This window comes from Prionailurus bengalensis, chromosome A1 (genome assembly GCF_016509475.1).
Source record: "Prionailurus bengalensis isolate Pbe53 chromosome A1, Fcat_Pben_1.1_paternal_pri, whole genome shotgun sequence".
Lineage (NCBI taxonomy): Eukaryota > Metazoa > Chordata > Mammalia > Carnivora > Felidae > Prionailurus > Prionailurus bengalensis.
In genome coordinates, this window is record NC_057343.1 from 158,272,193 (window position 1) to 158,297,120 (window position 24,928).

At 42.7% G+C, this 24,928-nt stretch overlaps 1 protein-coding gene and 1 long non-coding RNA gene across 2 annotated transcripts; one reads left to right on the plus strand and one right to left on the minus strand.

The window, feature by feature from the left end:
• Nucleotides 1-1,484: 1,484 nt before the first annotated feature.
• GPR150 (G protein-coupled receptor 150) lies at nt 1,485-3,464 on the plus strand. Its single transcript, XM_043593901.1, has one exon. The coding sequence runs from the start codon at nt 1,593-1,595 to the stop codon at nt 2,895-2,897; it is 1,305 nt and encodes a 434-aa protein (XP_043449836.1). The 5' UTR covers nt 1,485-1,592; the 3' UTR covers nt 2,898-3,464.
• Nucleotides 3,465-4,604: 1,140 nt separating this feature from the next.
• LOC122491356 lies at nt 4,605-24,886 on the minus strand. The gene is made up of 2 exons (XR_006299339.1): nt 24,780-24,886; nt 4,605-6,121 (listed from the first exon to the last, which is right to left on the minus strand). It is a non-coding gene; the product is annotated as an uncharacterized LOC122491356 (long non-coding RNA).
• Between the last annotated feature and the right edge of the window lie 42 nt (nt 24,887-24,928).

Genomic DNA, 24,928 nt, shown 5'->3' on the forward strand with positions numbered 1-24,928 from the left:
CCAAAGGACAACAGTTTAGGAATTAGGATTCCTCCAGGCAACTAACAGCACTGTCATCTGCATCTACCAACCCCTCCTATCCTGAGCATCTTAAAGTGCCAAATGTGTCCTCAGTCTGGGAATATGAACCCCAGCAGATGCCCAGGCCAGAAACACAGGAAATCTACTTACACTGTAATAATGTAAGAGGGTGGCTGAGTTAGTTCAGCGTCTGACTTCTGCTCAAGTCTTGATCTCACAGTTTGAGAATTCAAGCCCTGCGTTGGGCTCTGTGCTGACAGCTCGGCGGAGCCTGGAGCCTGCTTCGGATTCTGTGTCTCCCCTTCTCACTGCTCCTCTGCTCTCTCGCTCTCTCTCTCTCTCTCTCTCTCTCTCTCTCTCTCTCTGATTAAAAATAAAGCATTAAGAAAAAAATTTTAAAAATAATTTAAGAGGGTACATAAAAGACAAATTGATGTTTCCAACAGGAAAAGTAAAATTTGTTTGTGAGGAGGAGATAGGACTAAAATAAAAGACAGCATTTAATCTAAACCATTTCCTGTGACTTGAATTTCTTTTTTGAAAATTGGCCGCCTTATCGTTCTCTTAGTCACCTTTTCTCTAGGCTTATTGGGGGCGTACTCCCTCCCAGCAACCTCCATCTGCTTGGAAAACAGAATCAAGAGAATGAAAAGCCATGATGACACATCCTCCACTGGATGAAAATATTAGGGGAAAATCAATAAATGCACTACCATATGCATAAAACCTATGAATGTCCCCTTCAGACTAATGCAGCAAATTTTACATCACCGAGAGAGCAGCTGTGAACCGTGGCTTCAAGTAATGAGGAGTATTTGAAACATCTGCAAATCACTGCTCCTCCTAATTGCCAAGCAACATCATTACTTTAGTTCTCTCCAAGTAAATACTCTCACTGATGGCCAGAGGAAGATACATGTTTATCAAAGATTCATCTCTTGGGCTCCTCTTTGCCCAAAACGCTGTTGGGTTTCTTGTGTTCCTGTTTGTCTCATGCTAGTGCATGTAGATCCATGCCATTTCTGATTATTATTATTTTTTTAATCAAAACTAGTCTTTTTTTTTTTTTTTTCCTACTAGCAATCCGTAACCGTAATCCATAACCGTTTTTGAGAGGTACAGTCTCGGTCAGGACCCTCCTCTCTGGTGTGTCAGTCCCGGTTAGCATGCGCTTTTGCAAAGGCCGGGCAAAGCGACCTTCTGCCCTGTTTTGTGCTCTTCCTGTAAATTGAATAGCGAACGGGAGAGGCACCCAGAACTCAGTGGTCCCCGCCGCCACTGCGAGCGCGCTGTGGGAGCCGCGGCAGAGATTGGAAGGGCATCCACCGGGACTGGGAGGAGAGCCACGGAGAAGGTGGAGAATAGGAATCATGTGTGTTCCTCGAGTGTACAACCCACATTTGAGTGACAAATGACGAGGACAACCTATAAAAACAACTAAGCGCGAGTCTACCCGAATCCATTTCCCTCTCTGTTGCGTGTGCGTTTTCAACAAACTTTGAGCGCCCCTCGCAGCCTCGCCTCCACCTGGGTTTCCCTCGCTTCCTACCTCCGCTCCCCCCAGGCTAAGGATGGAGGATCCCTTCAGCCCCTCAACTTTCTCGCTGGCGCCCAACGTCTCCGTACCCGTCTTTCCCGGCTGGGGTCTCAACTTCACTTCGGAACAGGGAGCCCCGGCCCCGGGGCCGCCGCCGCCGCCTCCGCCGCCTCCCGGACCGCCCGGCCGCCACGTCCGCCTGGTCTTCCTGGGGGTCATCTTGGTGGTGGCGGTGGCCGGCAACAGCACTGTGCTGTGCCGCCTGTGCGGGGGTGCCGGGCCGTGGGCGGGCCCCAAGCGTCGCAAGATGGACTTCCTGCTCGTGCAGCTGGCCCTCGCTGACCTGTACGCGTGCGGAGGCACCGCGCTGTCGCAGCTGGCCTGGGAGCTGCTGGGCGAGCCGCGCCGGGCGGCGGGAGACCTGTCGTGCCGCTTCGTGCAGCTGCTGCAGGCGTCCGGCCGAGGCGCCTCGGCCCACCTCGTGGTACTCATTGCCCTCGAACGCCAGCGCACCGTGCGCCGGCCGCAGGGCCCGCCGCTGCCAGCGCGCGCCCTCGCCGCCCTGGGCTGGCTGCTGGCGCTGCTGCTGGCGCTGCCCCCCGCCTTCGTGGTGCGCGGGGGCGCCCCCTCGCCGCCACCCGCCGCGCCCTCGGCCCCCCGCGCTTGGTCCGGGGAGCGTCGCTGCCGTGACATCTTCGCGCCTCTGCCGCGCTGGCACCTGCAGGTCTATGCGCTTTACGAGGCCGTCGCGGGCTTCGTGGCGCCGGTCGCGGTCATGGGCGTAGCTTGCAGCCGCCTGCTCTGCGCCTGGTGGCAGCGCCCGCCCCAGGCCCCGCCGCCTTCAGCGCCCTGGTGGGCGAGTCCCGGCCGAGCCCCTGCGCCCAGCGCGCTGCCACGCGCTAAGGTACAGAGTCTGAAGATGAGCCTGGCGCTGGCGCTGCTGTTCGTGAGCTGCGAGCTTCCCTACTTCGCTGCCCGGCTGGCGGCCGTGTGGTCGTCGGGACAGGTGGGAGACTGGGAGGCCGAGGAAGTGGCGGCCGCGCTGCACCTCGTGGGAGTGGCCAACAGCGCTCTCGATCCCTTCGTTTACCTCTTCTTCCAGGCAGGCGACTGCCGGCTCCTGCGGCGGCTGCGGAGGCGCCTGGGCGCAGTCTGCTGTTCGTGGGAGGGAACAGCGGAGGACGATGAGGGGACGGGGGGCCACCAAGCGCTGCACCGCCACCGCTGGCCCCACCCCCATTATCACCACGCTAGACGCGAACAGCCAGAAGAGGGCTGCTGGCGCCCACCTCCGCCTCGCCCCCGGCCGCTGCCCTGCTCCTGCGAAAGCGCTTTCTAGCTGCTCCATGGCCACTCAGGTCACCGTCGCCGCCGCACGGCCTCCACGGAACACGCGGCGGGCCCGGGTCTATCCAGATCACAACGGGCAGGAGAGTCTCAGATTGACCCTGAAGCTGTCCCCTTCCTACACTCTCTCTTTCTAATGTTTACATTTCCCTACACTTTTCCAGGTTCTTCTCTCCCTTTCAGTTCCTCTCACATTTCCCAGTTTGGAGATGAGAGTTTGAGCCACTGGAAATTTTAAGAACAGTCAAAGATACACAGAGTTATTTTTGCATTTCTCTTTGACGCTCCCATAGTGTTCTGGATAAGATAATTTGTTTTAGCGAAATTGCCAAGCTTTCATTATTTGCTGTGTTATCATCTGCTTTTACTTATTTTGAATCGTGTTTAAATCAAGTGTACCTTCCAGACCAGAGAATTTGCCTTTGCTTCCAGGAGGAAAATCCCCACATTGCTCTCCCTGAGGAGCCTGGAAATTGTACCAGCGATACTGTCAGAACTATAATCGTGCTGTCACTTCAGAGCCACAGAGTATTTGTAAAATAAAAACATTTCCCACAGAGCAATTAGTACTTTTTGTTACATGGTAATGCGTTTTCACAGAAGAAAAGCAGTGAGGCACTTATTTCCAGTCTTCCCTTCAATAGAAGCTGGGGTTTTGGAGGGACACAAAAACGCTTCCCTTTGCCCCTTTCAAATTTGCCCAGTTTCTGTAGGAAATTGTGCCCTTACCCACGCGAGCCTCTACAGCTGAGACGCTGTGCTCCGGTGTAACCTCTCAGCAGAGTCCCCAGCAAACTAGCGAAGGGAAACACCAAGGTGGTGCCTATGGGCGGGGCTCACTGTCCCGGCTGGCGCTGCAACCACCCAATGTTGCATGTACGCAGAAAACTACCTTTAAAAAAATGAAGGCAAAGCCTATTGGTGTGGGCTGCTAAGAACAAGGTAAAGAAGCAGATTTAATTGATGACCTTCTCCTTTTAACTGTCCTTGGTCCTAGAGAGAAGTGGCAGCACTTATCAACAATATATCCATGTGTTTACCATTGCCTTTCATCTGAGAATCAGCATGCTTTCCATGATAGTGTTTCCTGTTTAAGCACAAATGTCAAACTAAAATGCAGAAAGGGGAAATGATTGCTGGAGTTCACTTGTAGGGCCAATGCTCTCTGAGGGCTTTCTTTGTTTACTTCGCCTATGTATCCCAAACTCTTAAAAAAAAATTTTTTTTTTAAATCTTTATTTTTGAGAGAGAGAGAGAGAGAGCATGAGCAGGGGAGGAACAGAGAGAGAGGGAGACACAGAATCCGAAGAAGGCTCCAGGCTCTGAGCTGTCAGCACATAGCCCAACGCGGGGCTCGAACCCACAAACTGCTAGATCATGCCCTGAGCTGAAGTCGGATGCTTAACCGACTGAGCCACCCAGGCACCCCATATGTATCCCCAACACTTAAACAATGCTTAATGTGTACTAGGCACTCAACACATATATGTTGAATGACTCATAATATGAGTCAGGCAAAGATAGAATGTATACAAGATTTACAAAAACCTTCATTAAGCTTGATTTACCTTCCTCCAAAGTTTTGTCAAAAAATGTTAGAGTTACAGGTTTTCCTTCATCTTTTTAATCATCCCCACCCTGCTTAGGATACCATGGGGTGTAATATACCGGGAATAAGTCAGTCAAAGAGAGAACACAGTGGTCTTCAGGACATTTTTATTCATCATTATTTTTCTTCACTAATAAACATTAATTCCTTATTTTGTGCCAAGCAATGTTTTAGGGGTTGAACATGCTAAGATGAATAACACACATCTTTTCCCTCAAAGATCCTATAATCGTATGTAGGAGACAATCTGAAAATTACCACACAGTATCACATATGTTTTAACAAGGGTCCCAGTCATGGTGTCACATCACCATGAAAAAGAACATCTGACAACCTCAGGAGACTGAAGCCATCATTCCAATGATGGTATGAAGGACCAAGTAATGGGAAGGGGGGAATGTGTAAAGGGAGGGATCAGACAGAAGCTCTGAGAGACCTCAAAATATGACCTGGTGGGGCACCTGGGTGGCTCAGTCGGTTAAGCGGCCGACTTCGGCTCAGGTCATGATCTCGCGGTCCGTGAGTTCGAGCCCCGCGTCAGGCTCTGTGCTGACAGCTCAGAGCCTGGGGCCTGTTTCAGATTCTGTGTCTCCCTCTCTCTGACCCTCCCCCGTTCATGCTCTGTCTTTCTCTGTCTCAAAAATAAATAAGCGTTAAAAAAAAAAGTTTAAAAAAAAAATAAAAATATGACCTGGTATGTTGTATCACTTTGAATGCTTGCAACTGAGATAATTTAAGCCAGCTAAGTCACCTTTTCTGTCATCTGTAATTTGAGAGCACCCTAACAGAAAAATGAATTCAGCTGGTTTAAATCTGCTCTCTCGCATAAGTCCAGTGGTAGGAATGCTCCAGAGGTGGTTAGTTGAGTAGCTTCATAACTTCACAATCAAAGACCTAGCTCCTTTTCAGTTTTCTATTCTGCCATCCTGAGCTGGTGGACTTGACATTAAGGTTGATATCCCTTGAAGTCACAGAATGACTGCTATGGTTCCAGGCATCACACTCAAATGTGTCAGTATCCAGAAAAAGAAGGATTTCTCTTGTGTTTTGTTTTGTTTTTTTTTCTTCACTCTATAGGAATGAAGAAACATTTCTCAGAAGTCCCAAGCAGATGTTCCTGCATGGCTCATTGGCCAGAACTATATCATATATCCATATCTAGACCATTGCAAGGGAAATGGGGCCACCATAATGGTTTAGACCTGGAGCTGAAGATGAGCTGCACAGGAAAGGGGTGAAAAAAATGAGACTTCCATTTTTTTTTTCCTTTTAAGAAGAAAAATGAAGGGGAAATGTGTATGAGGGCAAGACTAAACTTTTATATAATTGCCAAACTGTTAAAGAGATGAGTTTTATTCTATTAGAGCTTTTAATCTGTGCCATCTGGAAATTATGAGAAATCTCCCTCTGGGTCAAAAATACAGAATACAGGGGCACCTGGGTGGCTCAGTCGGTTGAACATCTGACTTCGGCTCAGGTCATGATCTTGTGGTCTGTGAGTTCGAGCCCCACATCAGGCTCTGTGCTGACAGCTCAGAGCCTGGAGCCTGCTTCGGATTCAGTGTCTCCCTCTCTCTCTGCTCCTCTCCCACTTATGCTCTCTCTCTCTGTCAAAAATAAATAAAACATTAAAAACAAATACAGAGTACATATTCATGTAATTAATTTGAAATTAAACTGTACTTTCCCTAGATTTTGTGGAAGATTTGGTTAAGCCCAATTCATACTGAAATACTTCAATGGCTAAGGAGCTTTCTCTAACCTTAATTAAATCTGACACTTGAAGGTAGATCGAGGTGATTTAGTTCCCATCTCTAGTGGCATTTGTAGATTAGAAATTTGAAGCATTCCCTCAGAATGATCAGCATCAATCCCAGGAAGCTGCATTGCTATAGACAACACAGAGATTGAGTTCTGTCCCCATAGAGGAAGCCCCAAGGGTTATTCTAAATTTACACTCTCAGTTGAGTGGGACATACCATTCAAACTTCACAGCAAAGGTAAATGAATGGTTGACTCTGACTTGATCTCTTTTTTAGGTATCACTCAAATAAGATATGACCAGAGGAGAAATTAAACCACACACTGGAGTTTGGGAGGAATCAAATTACATCTCCTCGCCCACTTCCCTCACACAGTTCCCCTTGGAATTTGATTTTAACTAAGCTGCCACACACAGGCCCAGACTGCAGGACTCCAGGAGGCACTATTCATATAGATGACAATGTAAATGTCAGCACCTGAACTTTAAAGTTAAATACAAAGAATTCTATATTAAAAAAAAAAAAAAGCTGCATGGTAACATACAGCTAAAATAAGTAAATATGACCTATTACATAATTTGAAGCAGATAGTATGAAGAAAACAGCCAGAAGTGTAACTAAAACTACAATTAGTGACTAGCTATAACTCATTTACTAAAAATAGAAGAGTCTAGCTCATTTGTGGAAGAGGAGGTGGATTTTTTTCTAAGCCACTTCCTAGGAAACACAAAAGAAAGTAGAAAATTGGAGGAGCTTCCCTCTTATTCCTAAAATGTTCTGATTGATCAAAGGAAAGATATTATAAAGAAAATGAAGTCTAATTAAATTAAATTTGCTGAGTTGTGAGGCAGTATAATGAAGAAAAGAGTAGTCTGTAGAGCTTACAGACCTAGACCTGAATTTCATCTCTACCACTTAGTAGCTGTGTGACTTTAGGCTGTTTGCTGAATCTTTCTGAGTCTTGGTTTTCTTATCAGTAAAAATGGGGTTTATGTGGGGCGCCTGGGTGGCGCAGTCGGTTAAGCGTCCGACTTCAGCCAGGTCACGATCTCGCGGTCCATGAGTTCGAGCCCCGCGTCAGGCTCTGGGCTGATGGCTCAGAGCCTGGAGCCTGTTTCCGATTCTGTGTCTCCCTCTCTCTCTGCCCCTCCCCCGTTCATGCTCTGTCTCTCTCTGTCCCAAAAATAAATAAACGTTGAAAAAAAAATTTTTTTAAATGGGGTTTATGTTATCTACTTCATAGGATTAATGTATGTAAAATACTTGATTGGTCGGGGGGGGGGGGAATCCTGTCAGCCTTCAGATTCACCCTAGTACTCAATATATGATACTATTATTTTCTAACACTGGGCTGTGAGGGATAAAATCCAGTATATTACATGAAGGGAAGCAGGGGATCTTGGGGAATCAATCTATGGAAGATTAATGCAATGATGGTAGCATCTAAACCAAGTCTAGAATGTGAAACTCTTCAGAAGCTTGAGGAGGGACCCTAGGTCCAAGAATTCCAAGCCAAATCATGCCTGTAGGATGTCCTTTATTTGCCCCAAAGGAAGTCATTTAGCCTTAGGGAACACTTTTGTTTTCTAAAAAAGCTAAAAGTTGAGTATGTTAGAGAAGCCTGATATCCATGGACATCAGTAGAAGAGCAGGTATCAAAAAAGGAGCAGGCTCCATGGTTGCCTGCAATTACACTGATTATTCTCTTGCCTTACTAAAAGAATCCAAATTTTGTTAAAAATTAACATGTTCTAATTACCTATTGTTATGCAACAAACTACCCCAAATCTTGTGGTATAAAATAACAACCATCTAATTATGCTTATGAATTTTGTGGGTCAGGATTTCGATAGAGTAGAGGAGGGCTGGCTTGTGTCTCTTCCATGATCTGGGGCCTTAGTGGGAGACTCAAATGACTGGGGTCCGCAATCATCTGGGAGCTTCTCTACTCATATGTCTGCTGCCTTGGCTGGAATATTCAAAGGCTGGGCTCATCAAGAACTATTGATCAGAGTGCTTAAACTTGGCCCTCCATGTGGCTTTGGCTTTCTTACTGTATGGCAGCCTTAGAGCAGTCAAACTTCTCCTAAGGCAGCTCAAGGTTCCAAGGGCAAATGTTTTAATGGGCAAGGTGGAAGCCACATGGCTTTGTGTGGTCTTGTGGCAGAAGTCACATGGATTCCTCTGTACTCTATTGGCTGAAGCAGTCACAAACCTGCCCAGATTCAAAGACATAAGCCCCCCCCCCCCCCCTTCTAATGGAAGAAGTGTTAAAGACTTTATCACATTTCACAGCTGCCATACCAGCCATCAAGGAAGATAACCTTACCCCTATCCTCCCCGCCCCTGTTCTGGGAGATACCTAAATCAACCATGATAATCCCATTATGCCTGGGATTGATTGATTGATTGGTTCTGGACAATGAAACTAGAAGTAAGGGCTTCTGGCAAAGGTTTTGTAACCTTAAATAGGAGATATCAGTAGAGGCCATTCTTTATCTTCCTCTGGAGGGTGTAGCTTGTACATGTGACCTAAAGCTTCTATAGCCATCTTGTAACCCACAGAGGGGAGATAATGTTAAGAGAAGGCCAACATCTGTGGCTCAAAGAGTGGAAAGGTAAAAAAACTTAAGTCTTTGATTATGTAGTTGAGCAGCTGAATTAAGCAAAGTTTAAGCCATCCAATCTGACTGTCCTATGTGAAATAGTAAATTTCCTCATTGTTTAATAAGTTTGAGTTGTTGTTTTCTCTAAAGTCATCCAAATGGAAATAAGGAATGTATTTGTCAGGGTTCTCCAAAGAAATAGAAACAACAGTGTGTATGTACACACATATTTATTATAAGGAACTGGCTCAAGCAATTATAGAGGCTAAGAAGCCGCACAATCTGCTATCTACATGCTGGAGACCCAGGAGATCAGGTGATGAAGTTCCAGTTGGAGAACAGGAGACCAATATCCCAGCACAAACAGGCAAATAGAGTGAATTCTCCCTCTCTCTTCTTTTGTTCTATTGAAGCCTTCAGTTGATTAGATGATGACCAGCCAAATCAGGGGAAGGCAATTTGCTTTACTCATTCTACCAATTCAAATGCTAATCTCATCCAGAAACACCCTCAGATATACCCCAAAATAATGTTTAACCAAATATCTAGGCACTCCATGGCTCAACTTGATACATAAAATGAACTATCACAAGAAGCTATTGGGTTTCCTTAAAACTTCATCCCAGATAGGAACTGTCAATTATGCATGCAAATTTTTGTTTCTCTCTATTCCTGAAAGTGCTCTAAGCTATCTATTATTTCAGCTAATTCTTTAAGCACAGAAGGATACCGATGATTGAAAATTTAGCCTGGATCATCAACCATGAGGTTATACTAAAAGGATTTGGACAGTGCAATTCTAGACATGCAAGAATGCCTATGCAAGCTGTGAACTTCCCTTCCTCTGGCCAGTCACACCACTGTGTTGACAGAGTATTAGAACTGCCCCATCGTAGACAATGTAGCGAACGGGTAGCAAACGTTTCTTTAGCTAGCTGGATGGAGTTTCATGGTTGGTTTGTTTGTTTGTTTTTAAGTTCATTTATTTATTTTGAGAGAGAGACAGAGTGTGTGTGTGCAGGGGAAGGGCAGAGAGAGAGAGGGAGGGAGAGAATCCCAAGCAGGCTCCACACTGTCGGCACAGAGCCCGACACGGGGCTTGATCTCAGGAACAGTGAGATCATGACCTGAACTGAGATCAAGAGTTGGGCGCTTATCGCTTCTCGGCCTTTTGGCTAAGATCAAGTGAAGAGTTGGGCGCTTAACTGACTGAGCCACTCAGGCACCCCCAGATGGAATTTTTTAAGTGCATTCTGAATTTTTTAAAAAAGATCTGTATTCTTCACTGAGCATTTATCATTACTGAATATTTTTTAAATGTAGCCATTGAAAGCCTGACCTAGGCCAACATGTTCCAGGGTATATTTTGTGAAGCAACAGATGCTTCCATATTAATATATCATCAGGGAAAAAAGAGTTTCAGAGTTAAATGTTTAGAACACTAGGTTAAATAGGTCTTTCTTTTTAGTTTTTTTATTATTATAAAATACTCAGAAAAGTTGAAGGATACAAAAGAACACCCACATATTCACCGAGATTCAACTGTTGCTAACGTTTTGCCATCTTTGCTTTTATACATCAGTATATATTGTTGTTTTTGAATAACTTGAAAACTAGCTGCAAACATGATATCATTACACTTCATCTCTGAATACTTGAGCATGCATCTCCTAAGACATTCTTGCATAACCACAAGAGCAATACCACACTTAAGGAAATTAACAATTCCCTGAGATCATCTAATACTCCGTCCATATTCAAATTTTCTCAACATAACTTGAATAGATTTTTTACTTTTGAACCAAAATCTAATTACAGTATATACATTGCCTCTGATTGTTATGTCTCTTTAGTCCCTTCCATTCTAAAACAGCTTCCACGACCTTTTTAAAAAAAACTACTGTTTTTTGAAAAGACCAAGTCAGTTGTCTTGCAGAATATCCCACATTCTGCATTTTTCTCAGTATTGCCTCAGAGATATCTTCTATCTGATTCCTCTCTTCAAAACCAGGTTTGTTAAAGCAGTACCTGTCAGAGGCTTCAATATGCTTAGTGCAAAATGACCCTCTAAGTGAACACCTTTTAGGAACCTCTGCCCTCTTCACAATAACCCTTTCTTTGGGAATTGTCCCCACCATCAACACACACACACACACACACACACACACACACAGGGCTTCCAGCAGTCACATATGGACTTTGTAGCCTGACCTCTGGGGCAATCCATCAGAAACACCTCCTTGAAGACTAATGCAGATTTAAGGGAAAAGATTAGGAAAATTAGGATAAAATACTCAGTTTTTTAGGTGAGTTCAGAAGTGATACAGTTATTGCACTTGTGGATATTGGTAAGGCTTACAACTCGAGGAAGTGGGCAACAGAAATGTGTTGAGTAAGGGCCCTAGAAAAGGCACAACCACGATGACACATGTCAAAGTAGAGCCAGGTTGGACAATACCAGAGCAAGCACAGGTCTGGCTTAGATATGTTGATCTGATGGAAGGTTATCTTCTCTTGGCATCCAGAACATTTGTTTTTGTACAGTGCTTCTTATGGGAAGATCGGGGGGGGGGGGAATCTATGCTAGAAAGCAAGGAGAAAGTAAAAGGAAGGAAAGAAGGCACTCAGTTTTGGCAAGCAGTGCATATGGCAGATAAAGAGACCGACCTAAGAAGCAAATTAACCTGTTAGAAACTCACCCAAGCTTCCCTAGAAGGAACAGGGGCACAGCTGAAGGGATGGAAGCATTGAAGATAGATCTCACTTTGGAAAGCCTGGAATATTCCAGACTTGAAATAAAGCAGTGTTTTGAAGAGCATGTGGCAGAGGTATTCTTGCTGCCTAAGACCTGAGGGAACCAGATCAGAAGCATCAACAGCAGTGTCAGAACACTGCCACAAGGGATACCTGAGGTGGAGCAGAGGTAAGGAATACTGGGGAATCATCCCTAGCAGCATTTTGCATGAACCTAATCAATTCTGTAACAAGATGGGGAGAAGTCAGACACTATGTTCAAGACTTAAAATGCTGCTCACAAGGGATATGGGGATTTTGACACTAGATAGAGCCACCTTTAATGCAACACACACATGCCAGAAATATCAGGCTCAGCAGAGTGTTAGAGGGGACCACACAGCCCTTACCCTTTGGCCTATGTGAAGGGACTTCAATTAGACCAGCACTGCTGGACTACCTCCACTGTTGGGGTTGGAGGGGCCAAGTTAAAGACAAAACAAAAAATAAAAACAAAACAAACATTCTCCTTATTTGAGTTCTAAACCAATGTCTAGGGGAGAAGCTGAGGTTCAGAGTTTAAATCCTCTTGCAGGTTAAAGCCCAAAGATAACAAAATCCAAAGAACTGTGGTTCAAAAAGCAAAATTTCCTATCTCATCTGAAAAACTTAAAGACCTCCTTGATTGCCAATTCCACATAGCCTCTGCTGGCGAGTTCCCTGAAGCATGAGGATTTGTGAATCCTTCCTTCAGTAGAGGTAGCTGCAGACTGCTCTCCTTGAAACAGAGTAGTCCTTTAGGACCTCTCAGGTTCTCTTGATCAGTTCTCATTTCATGATGAGCCTCACTCTTTTAAAGAGTTCAAAGTGCTAAGAGGAAGCAGAACTGTATTGCAGTACTGGTTCCTCATCTACCTACTTAAGTTAGGAAACAACCCACTCCCCACTCCTGGAACAATGGCCAAGCAAAACCGTACTCCCAGAACCCAGTACTTGGTATCACCAAAGACTCTTTAGAATAGGCTTAAGATAGGAGATAAAAAAACCCTAGTCTCGGCTACCCAGGATGGCTGTCAGTTGGTGGATGCAGGTCCAAATCTATAACAATCGGGAGACACCTTCTCATAAAAGGTTACTTTGGCATCATGTTAACCCTGGGGGTGGGGAGAAGATCCATCTATGCATTTGCCTAAGACAGAAGCAAGTATAAAAATGAACTACTGGGACCTCATCAAAATAAAAAGCTTCTGCACAGCAAAGGAAACAATCAGCAAAACTAAAAGGCAACCGACAGAATGGGAGAAGATATTTGCAAATGATAAAGGGTTAGTCAGATAAAGGGTTAGTATTCAAAATCTATAAAGAACTTATCAAACTCAACACCAAAAAACAAATAATCCAGTGAAGAAATGGGCTAAAGACACGAATAGACACTTCTCCAAGGAAGACATCCAGATGGCCAGCTGACACATGAAAAAATGTTCAACATGACTCATCATCAGGGAAACACAAATAAAACCACAATGAGATACCACCTTACACCTGTCAGAATCGCTCACATTAACAACGCAGGCAACAACAGATGTTGGCGAGGATGCGGAAAAAGAGGATCTCTTTTGCACTGCTGGTGGGAATGCAAACTGGTGCAGCCACTCTGGAAAACAGTATGGAGGTTCCTCAAAAAACTGAAAATAGAACTACCCTACGACCCAGCAATTGCACTACTAGGCATTTATCCAAGGGATACAGGTGTGCTGTTTCGAAGGGACACATGCACCCCCATGTTTAGAGCAGCACTATCAACAATAGCCAAAGTATGCAAAGAGCCCAAATGTCCATTGATGGATTAATGGATAAAGAAGAAGTGGTATACACACACACACACACACACACACACACACACAGAATGGAGTATTACTCGGCAATCAAAAAGAATGAAATCTTGCCATTTGCAACTGCGTGGATGGAACTGGAGGGTATTATGCTAAGTGAAATCAGCCAGTCAGAGAAAGACAAAAATCATATGAATTCACTCATATGAGGACTTTAGGAGACAAAAAAGATGAACATAAGAGAAGGGAAACAAAAATAATATAAAAACAGGGAGGGGGACAAAACAGAGGAGACTCATAAATATGGAGAACAAACTGAGGGTTGCTGGAGGGGTTGTGGGAGGGGGGATGGGCTAAATGGGTAAGGGGCACTAAGGAATCTACTCCTGAAATCATTGTTTCACTAAATGCTAACTAATTTGGATGTAAATATTAAAAAATAAAAAATAAAATAAAAAAAAAAAGAAGCAAGTGAATCCACCTTCCCACAAGTTTAGAAATTTGCAAAGATGGAGGTCCCAGTCTCCAGGTGTCTTTCCCTTCTTACAAATTAAAAATCTCTTCATTGCCATTTCCATTCTGAATCCTCCTACTTCATGGAACAGGGCCTCTATGTCGTGCCATGGAGCTCTCTTGGAGCATGTATTTTCACTCCTGTGCCTCAGTGCCTGTTTTCAGCGACTTTGGCTAAGCAATCTGCCTCTAGGTATGCTTTCTCCAGCACCATCTGGACTGAAAGAGATGGTGTGGAATGACTCTGAGCATGTGACATCTACACGAATCCAAGGCTAGTTCTACCATGCTTCTCTTTCTGGACCAGAATGCAAATGGAACTTGGAGCAGCCCAGGCAGTGCCGCTTGCCCACGCTGTCATGGACAATTTCCAGTTAGATACTCATTAGCGCTCTGTAGCGGGCACAGAGCTCAGCCGCCTTGCAGTTTAAATGTAGCTCAGGGTAGATCTAGGTCACAATGGGTGGGAGGGGGAGGCTCTCTTTAAGGAAAAGAAGACAAAATAATAAATAAATAATTAGGTATTAAAGTGAATATTCAGAATGGGCAAATAATCACAAAAAAAACACAAATACTAAAAACCTAACAGAATAGCAGACATTTATTAATTAATTGCTACACACACCACTATCATACTTTCTGCCTACAAGTTTTGGCTCCCTGCTCTTTACTCATCTGTTCACATGATAACAATTTTAAAACATTTTACATAAAGAGAATAGAACGATAACTCGATCTTTCTTATAGCATAATTTTTTTTTTAATTGACAGAAAGCATAAAACAAACGGTAATCCTGGTTCAGGTTTGTGTATTTATGGGAATCATGATAAATTCTATGTCATATGCTTCCCATCAAGAAAGATATATGAATTTATAGTTTTTAATGTTGTATTATTGAGCATGTCCCATGTGTACTCTCTATGAGAACAGAATCCTGGGCTTGCCATTTTACCAAAAATGTAATGATAAGATAAAAATTTCCATAGAATAGTTTCTAGCTCTATCTGTTCAAATCTTATTTCTCCTCCTGGACTTTCATATTCCCTGTCCCAGACACCAGAGCCCATACTCACATTTTGATAGAACCGTAGCCTGCATCTAGCATATAAGGAGAGACATCACAATGGGCACTGGGAATATATTTGGAGGTTGTTTTTACACTAGGACAGCCAGCAGAAACTTAGCTATACACCACAACTGGCTGCAAACCATATAAATATACCCCACCAAACACAAACTAAATGCATTTCCAATTCAAATGCCTCTTAGCCAAATTCCCAAAATGCCTGTGTGACAGAAGGAAAAGAGACAATGGCCTTAATCCACTGAAGTTAAATTGTCTTACTTTTGCACATTTTTACAAAAACATATGACAATTATTCCTTTCTTTCTTCTCTTTCCTTCATGAACAATTCAGTCCTAAAGCCAGCAGGAAAGGACAGAGCAGGGTAGATAGACATCTATGCTGGCTAGGGGACTGGCAGGACATGCAGTGGCTTAGAGAGAAGTGACAGAGCCCCGGTGAGGTAGATGACAACATGGTAGTGTAGTGAGTTGGCTCAAGCTGAGTGAGAAGGGAACAGAAGTACAGCCATACAGGGGCTCAGGCCCCCATCTATGTGAAGTTCCTGCCAAAGATGCACAATCTGAATCTCATCATAGAGAAGTGTCAGACAAACCTCAGTTAGGGAACATTCTATAAAATATATGGCCTATAATCTTTAAACGTGAATGTCATGAATGCTGGTGAAGGACTGAGAAACTGTCCCACACAAGGAAGCTAAACATACATCACAACTAAATGCAACTTGATTCTGAACTGGATTTGAGGATTAGATGGTAGAAACATGTCAGTGTTAAATTCCTGATTTTGAGGGCTGTATGGTGGTTACGTAGAAGGATGTCCTTGCTTGCAGGAAACACATACTAGAGCAAGAAGGGCTGATGTGGCATCAGATTGGCAACATACTCTTAAATGGCTGTTGGGATAGAGTTCCCTGTACTACTTTTCTGTAATTTTGAGTGCTTCCAAATTATATTAAAAGGATATAAAGGATGACCATGTGAACACGTTACTAGGGTTGCTCAGGACCTTGGAAAGGGTCCACACGTGTGAGGGGACCTGAAGTTATGTTTCATTAACTTCACTATCTCTAATTGCAGCAAATATTCTAGGCAGTACCGTCTGAAAGGTCAATGTACCAAAAGGCATTTTATCTGCAATTTAATCCTTGCCTTAGCTATGCCTGCTTTCTGAGGTCTTTTTGGCCTTCCTACCTTTACTGAGAATGAATGGAGTGGAATGAAGATGTTGTAAACATGCTTCAAGGTCAAGGAACGGCAACCTGCACTCTGAAGCTCACATCACTGAAGTCTCTTTGGCCTGTGCCTATTTGCCCAGCCTGGCTTGGTACTACTAATGGCCAGTGTTTTGCTTGAGGCTCACCGCAGACAACCTGGTGTTCACTGACCACACTCCCTTCTCTACTGCCTATTAGAGTTAGGGTCAGCATGTGTATCATTTGCTGGATGCCCAAGACTTGGAGTTCCACTTGGAAGATAAAATTCAGAGTGAACAAGAAATCTTTAAAATCTACAACCTTCACTCCCTTCTTCTGTATACTCAGTTCAGTCCTTCCCTTCTCCTCTCTACAAATCTGTGTTCCTAAAGAGAGTACAATGTGGTCCATCCTCTCAAGATGGATAGCTTGAAGGTAGAGGGCAGCAATTTGGGCACATAAATTTAGTTCAGGCGATGTTAATCCATTTGACTGCACATCTAAGCTATCCCAATCTAGATTTTTATCATTTACTAAAGTTTACACTTTGATCTCTTACTATATCTCTGAGTTGGTTCCAAATTCAGGCAGGGAAAAAAGGTGGTTTCTATTGGGTCCTCTTAATGTCCAATACAAATAAAAGATGATGGCACCTTCCAGAATGGTGGCAACAAATTTTAAAAAAAGTAATTTGAAGTACATTTTAGGAAGTAGAATTGACAAGATTCAGAATTGGATTAGATATGGGGGGATAGCCCAAGGGGTCCTAAGGCAACATTGTGTTTGGGGATTCACTCACTAGAAGGACTCCTGAAACTCATTATATAGTCCTTCTCATGCTAAGATTACTAGAGTGATATTGTAAGGATACAGAGCTGGATGGTAAGGAAAAAGGACACAGGTGGAAAATGGAAGAATCCAAGTGCAGGCTTCCTTATGTTCTCTCCCTCTGGGGAGGGATAACACAAAGCTGACTCTTCTGCCAGCAACGAAAATGCAAAAATAGGTGTGCAATGTTTTTTCCCAGGGAAGCTCGTTAAAGGCTCAGTACCCAAAGGTTTTTATTAGGGCTGGTCATGCAAGCACTTCTGCCTAGCATGCACCAAAGTTCTTGACTACCAGAAGGAAAGCAGGTCATGGTCAGCATAAACCATATTGTTTGTACAAACAGATGAGTCACAGCGAGGTATCCTTACTATTTAGGGGAAATCTTATTTCAGTAGAGAGAACTATTTTACCAGCCACGTTCCCAGATGTCAGCCAGGGGCCAACTTTACAAGCAGAGCTTTATAAGGAGAGCCATCTTTGGTCAGCTGTGTTAACTCTTTTCTGCACAGGAGAAGAAAAGGGGAGATGTGAGTATGGCATCCAGGTTTCTACCTTAAGCATGTGGATGAACAGGGTTGTCACTTATAGAGATGGAGGAAAAAAAGAAGTACAGGTTTATAGGAGAAAATTAATATTTCAACCTCGAACACATAAAACTGATGATAGCTATGAGACGTCAAATTAAATTATGCTTTGGTGTAATCATAAACAACCTTAGAATTTCAGTGGTTTAACACAACAGTTAATTTCTCACTTAAGTTATGTATCTTTCATGGCTTGGTGGAAGGTAGTGAGTGGGGGTTGATGGGTGGTCTCTGTCTCACATAGTCACTCAGGGACCCAGGTCAGTAGAAGTCCATCATCTATAATGTCTGTGGTTGTGACGAGAGAGAGAGAGAGAGAGAGAGAGAGAGAGAGAGAGAGAGACTGGGGAGGTGGAGTTAAGAACTCTTCTATGCTTCAGTCTAGAAGGGACACATGACCTCAACCAACTGTAAACAGAGTGGGAAATGTGGGGTAGTGGATGGGATGTTTGGTGAACATCTGCCACAAGTAGGAATGTCACATAGGTATCCACAACCAACTCTCACTTATGTTATGAGCAGATAGGTTGTATTTGAAGCCACCCTTTCTCTTATCTGAATCACAATGGCCTCATAAGGGCAATGTTATCACCCTTTCAGGTTTGAAAGAGTAAGAAATCCTGATTGGTTGATACTCCTCAAATCACCCTGTAGTGAAACTATCAGCACACTGAGGTCTTCATTATTCACAAAATAGATGATGGTTTAGGATTGAAGGCAGTTTTTGAACTTCTCTGAGAGGAAGAGCTTAGTCCTAGAAAAGTCAGCCTAGAAACAGCCTGCTGCTCAGAGGACAGAACAGGGGCTCACAATGGTGAGAAGAGACATTTGAAACTATTTTTAGGGCTCCTGGGTGGCTCAGTCACTTAAACATCCAACTTCAGCTCAGGTCATGATCTTCTTGGTTCATGAGTTTGAGCCCCACATTGGCCTGCTTCAGAGCCTCTGTCCCCTTCTCTCTCTGCCCCTCAGCCATTCACACACACGCTCTCTCTCTCTCTCTCTCAAAAATAAATAAACATTAAAAAAAAAAACAAAAAACTATTTTTAGAGCAAGATATTGGTGAGCAAGTTCACAGAGGAAAAGCTGGAGTTTTCCATGGTAGGTAACAAAACTCATGCCAGGGCTACCACTAGGTGTCAACAGCAGGAAAGGAAAGGATGAGAGAACAAATGGAGGAAGGTTGTAGGGGAAGATGCAGATTGGCTCCAAGGAGTGAGAAGGTAGAAAGGGTCTCCATACTTACACTAAAGTTTTCCAAGAATTTCATATTATTAGGTGATTAACCCCATTAATACTTTATATAGAAATAAAAGAAAGTTTCTCTCCCTCTTGTGTACATATGCATGTGTAACTACTGAGGTCTTCTGTTTATTCAAAATCAGATTTAAGGTCAAAGAATCTAAGATACGTCTTATTTTAATGCCCAGATTATGTCAAGGCAAAAAAGAAGGACTTTTCATTAGAAACAGCAAATCTTATTTAGCCCTTTCATGACACAAGCTAAAGACTGCTAACACCCTCCATGTGCCATAAAATAATTTGGAATGGCTAATAGATAATGTAATTTATAATAAATCCAAATATATTTTCACTTTGGTAAGACAGTTCATCAAAACTAGATGATTAGTTTTTGCTTGGATCAGTGCAGTAAATGGTCAAAAGGGAAATTATCCCATAAAATATTACTATCATCCTAAAACTATACTGAACAGAATACAAATCAGAAGAAACTAGCATTGGAGGCAAATCCATTATGCTGGGTTTCTCAATATTTTATATGTAGAGGCTTACAGAAAAATTGATGAGGAAGACGAACAAGGCACTGCATTTCAGCTGCCTCAGACCCACTGGAACACTCTATGATCTAAGATCAGTATTCAGGACATTAAATATAGATTGTGGTTTTCAACCTTGAGGTCACACTGGAATCACCTGGGAAGTTAGAAAAAATGTGTTAACCCTCCTGCCACCCCAGGTTTCATTGGTCCGGGCATCGTGACTGTCTAAAACTCCCAGGTGACTCTAACGTATAGCCCAAGTTAAGAACCACTCCATTAGAAGATTGTCGGGGACACTTTAAAAAACATGCCAGAGTGAAAGAATGAGGATGGCAGCTTAGGAGGACGCTGGGCTCACCGCGCGTCCTGCTGATCACTTAGATTCCACCTATACCTGCCTAAATAACCCAGAAAACCGCCAGAGGATTAGCAGAATGGACTCTCCGGAGCCAAGCGCAGACGACAGGCCCACGGAAGAGGGCCAGAAAGGATTGGCACGAGATCTTCAATGTGTTGAACAGAAAAAATATGCAGCCGAGAATCCTTTATCCAGCAAGTCTGTCATTTAGAATAGAAGGAGAGATAAAGGTCTTCCCAAACAAACAAAAACTGAAGGAATTTGTCACCACTAAACCAGTCCTACAAGAAATCCTAAGGGGGATCCTGTGAGACAAAGTCCCAGAGACGTCACTACAAGCATAAAACATACAGACATCACAATGACTCTAAACCCGTATCTTTCTATAATAACACTGAATATAAATGGATTAAATGCGCCAACCAAAAGACATAGGGTATCAGAATGGATAAAAAAACAAGACCTATCTATTTGCTGTCTATAAGAGACTCATTTTAGATCTGAGGACACCTTTAGATTAAGAGTGAGGGGATGGAGAACTATTTATCATGCAACTAGAAGCCAAAAGAAAGCTGGAGTAGCCATACTTATATCAGACAAACTAGACTTTAAATTAAAGGCTGTAACAAGAGATGAAGAAGGACATTGTATAATAATTACAGCGTCTATCCATCAGGAAGAGCTAACAATTATAAATGTCTATGTGCCGAATACCGGAGCCCCCAAATATATAAAACAATTACTCATAAACATAAGCAACTTTATTGATAAGAATGTGGTAATTGCAGGGGACTTTAACACTCCACTTACAGAAATGGATAGATCATCTAGACACACGGTCAATAAAGAAACAAGGGCCCTGAATGACACATTGGATCAGATGGACTTGACAGATATATTTAGAACTCTGCATCCCAAAGCAACAGAATATACTTTCTTCTCGAGTGCACATGGAACATTCTCCAAGATAGATCATATACTGGGTCACAAAACAGCCCTTCATAAGTCTACAAGAATTGAAATTATACCATGCATACTTTCAGAACACAATGCTATGAAGCTTGAAATCAACCACAGGAAAAAGTCTGGAAAACCTCCAAAAGCATGGAGGTTAAAGAACACCCTACTAACGAATGAGTGGGTCAACCAGGCAATTAGAGAAGAAATTACAAAATATATGGAAACAAACGAAAATGAAAATACAACAATCCAAACGCTTTGGACTCAGTGAAGGCAGTCCTGAGAGGAAAATACACTGCAATCCAGGCCTATCTCAAGAAACAAGAAAAATCCCAAATACAAAATCTAACAGCACACCTAAAGGAAATAGAAGCAGAACAGCAAAGGCAGCCTAAACCAAGCAGAAGAAGAGAAATAATAAAGATCAGAGCAGAAATAAACAATATAGAATCTAAAAAAACTGTAGAGCAGATCAACGAAACCAAGAGTTGGTTTTTTGAAAAAATAAACAAAATTGACAAACCTCTAGCCAGGCTTCTCAAAAAGAAAAGGGAGATGACCCAAATAGATAAAATCATGAATGAAAATGGAATGATTACAACCAATCCCTCAGAGATACAAACAATTATCAGGGAATACTATGAAAAATTATATGCCAACAAACTGGACAACCTGGAAGAAATGGACAAATTCCTAAACACCCACACGCTTCCAAAACTCAATCAGGAGGAAATAGAAAGCTTGAACAGGCCCATAACCAGCGAAGAAATTGAATCAGTTATCAAAAATCTCCCAACAAATAAGAGTCCAGGACCAGATGGCTTCCCAGGGGACTTCTACCAGATGTTTAAAGCAGAGATAATACCTATCCTTCTTAAGCTATTCCAAGAGATAGAAAGGGAAGGAAAACTTCCAGATTCATTCTATGAAGCCAGTATTACTTTGATTCCTAAACCAGAGACCCAGTAAAAAAAAAGAGAACTACAGGCCAATATCCCTGATGAATATGGATGCAAAAATTCTCAATAAGATACTAGCAAATCGAATTCAACGGCATATAAAAAGAATTATTCACCATGATCAAGTGGGATTCATTCCTGGGCTACAGGGCTGGTTCAACATTCGCAAATCAATCAACGTGATACATCACATTAATAAAAGAAAAGATAAGAACCATATGATCCTGTCAATCGATGCAGAAAAGGCCTTTGACAAAACCCAGCAACCTTTCTTAATAAAAACCCTTGAGAAAGTCAGGGTAGAAGGAACACACTTAAACATCATAAAATCCATTTAGGAAAAGCCCACAGCTAACATCATCCTCAATGGGGAAAAACTGAGAGCTTTTTCCCTGAGATCAGGAACACGACAGGGATGCCCACTCTCACCGCTGTTGTTTAACAGAGTGTTGGAAGTTCTAGCATCAGCAATCACACAACAAAAGGAAATCAAAGGCATCAAATTGGCAAAGATGAAGTCAAGCTTTCGCTTTTTGCAGATGACATGATATTATACATGGAAAATCCGATAGACTCCACCAAAAGTCTGCTAGAACTGATACATGAATTCAGCAAAGTTGCAGGATACAAAATCAGTGTACAGAAATCAGTTGCATTCTTATACACTAACAATGAAGCAACAGAAAGACAAATAAAAAAACTGATCCCATTCACAATTGCACCAAGAAGCATAAAATACCTAGGAATAAATCTAACCAAAGATGTAAAAGATCTGTATGCTGAAAACTATAGAAAGCTTCTGAAGGAAATTGAAGAAGATTTAAAGAAATGGAAAGACATTCCCTGCTCATGGATTGGAAAAATAAATATAGTCAAAATGTCAATACTACCCAAAGCTATCTACACATTCAATGCAATCCCAATCAAAATTGCACCAGCATTCTTCTCAAAACTAGTACAAGCAATCCTAAAATTCATATGGAACCACAAAGGCCCTGAATAGCCAAAGTAATTTTGAAGAAGACCAAAGCAGGAGCCATCACAATCCCAGACTTTAGCCTCTACTACAAAGCTGTAATCATCAAGACAGCAAGGTATTGGCACAAAAACAGACACATAGACCAATGGAATAGAATAGAAACCCCAGAACTAGACCCACAAACGTATGGCCAACTCATCTTTGACAAAGCAGGAAAGAACATCCAATGGAAAAAAAAAACAGTCTCTTTAACAAATGGTGCTGGGAGAACTGGACAGCAACATGCAGAAGGTTGAAACTAGACCACTTTCTCACACCATTCACAAAAATAAACTCAAAATGGATAAAGGACCTGAATGTGAGACAGGAAACCATCAAAACCTTGGAGGAGAAAGCAGGAAAAGACCTCTCTGACCTTAGCCGTAGCAATCTCTTGCTCAACACATCCCCAAAGGCAAGGGAATTAAAAGCAAAAATGAATTACTGGGACCTTATGAAGATAAAAAGCTTCTGCACAGCAAAGGAAACAACCAACCAAACTAAAAGGCAACCAACGGAATGGGAAAAGATATTTGCAAATGACATATCGGACAAAGGGCTAGTATCCAAAATCTATAAAGAGCTCACCAAACTCCACACCCGAAAAACAAATAACCCAGTGAAGAAATGGGCAGAAAACATGAATAGACACTTCTCTAAAGAAGACATCTGGATGGCCAACAGGCACATGAAAAGATGCTCAACGTCGCTCCTCATCAGGGAAATACAAATCAAAACCACATTCAGATACCACCTCGCACCAGTCAGAGTGGCCAAAATGAACAAATCAGGAGACTATAGATGCTGGAGAGGATGTGGAGAAATGGGAACCCTCTTGCACTGTTGGTGGGAATGCAAACTGGTGCAGCCACTCTGGAAAACAGTGTGGAGGTTCCTCAAAAAATTAACAATAGACCTATCCTATGACCTAGCAATAGCACTGCTAGGAATTTACCCAAGGGATACAGGAGTACTGATGCATAGGGGCACTTGTACCCCAATGCTTATAGCAGCACTCTCAACAATAGCCGAATTATGGAAAGAGCCTAAATGTCCATCAACTGATGAATGGATAAAGAAATTGTGGTTTATATACACAATGGAGTACTACGTGGCAATGAGAAAGAATGAAATATGGCCCTTTGTAGCAACGTGGATGGAACTGGAGAGTGTGATGCTAAGTGAAATAAGCCATACAGAGAAAGACAGATACCATATGGTTTCACTCTTATGTGGATCCTGAGAAACTTAACAGAAACCCATGGGGGAGGGGAAGGAAAAAAAAAAAAAAGAGGTTAGAGTGGGAGAGAGCCAAAGCATAAGAGACTCTTAAAAACTGAGAACAAACTGAGGGTTGATGGGGGGTGGGAGGGCGGGCAGGGTGGGTGATGGGTATTGAGGAGGGCACCTTTTGGGATGAGCACTGGGTGTTTTATGGAAACCAATTTGACAATAAATTTCATATATTGAAAAATAAATAAATAAATAAATAAATAAACCAAAAATAAAAAATAAAAAAATAAAAAACATGCCAGACTCAACTAGCTTCCAGCTTTGAATACAAGTGGGAGGTGTTGTGTTTCATTTGTTTTCAAATTCACAAAGTATACAGAGAAACAGCAAAGTTCAAAAACTTATCTACCACCTCTAATGCAACCAGTTAAGTTAAAAAAAAATCTTATAAAAAGCTTACGTACATATATATCTATTTGTATCATGAGAAATATTTTTATTTACACCAAAGAATTGTGTATTGTATCCTTTCCTTTTTAATATTAATTACATTCATGATATCTGTTGAGTATGTGGCTACAAAGTAATTCACATGTCTACACCATATTTTATTTGACCACCATTCCCTTCTTGCTGATCACTTTAGCTATTCTTAATTCTTTCGTGGCAGTAAGCATCCTTACACATAGATTATACGCATCGTGATGAACTTCTGTAAATATTTTATAAGGTAAATTCCTGAGAGTGAGATCGTGGATGCATGTAAAATGTGGATAAATGTAGTGAGATTAACACATATTTTAAAATAGATGCTACCTACGGTTGTCAAGCACACTTTCACGACTGTCAGTTCGGAGGCCTCGGCAGAGCGCGGTTGACCAGCGGCCAGCTGGGGACGGCGGTCATCAGCCCGCAGTGCCACTGAGGCAGTCTCCGAGGGCAGGCGCTCTCGGGTCACGTGGGCG

What these genes read in the sequence shown, in the direction of transcription:
- GPR150 (XM_043593901.1), top strand. Translation starts at nt 1,593, where the DNA reads ATGGAGGATCCCTTCAGCCCCTCAACTTTCTCGCTGGCGCCCAACGTC.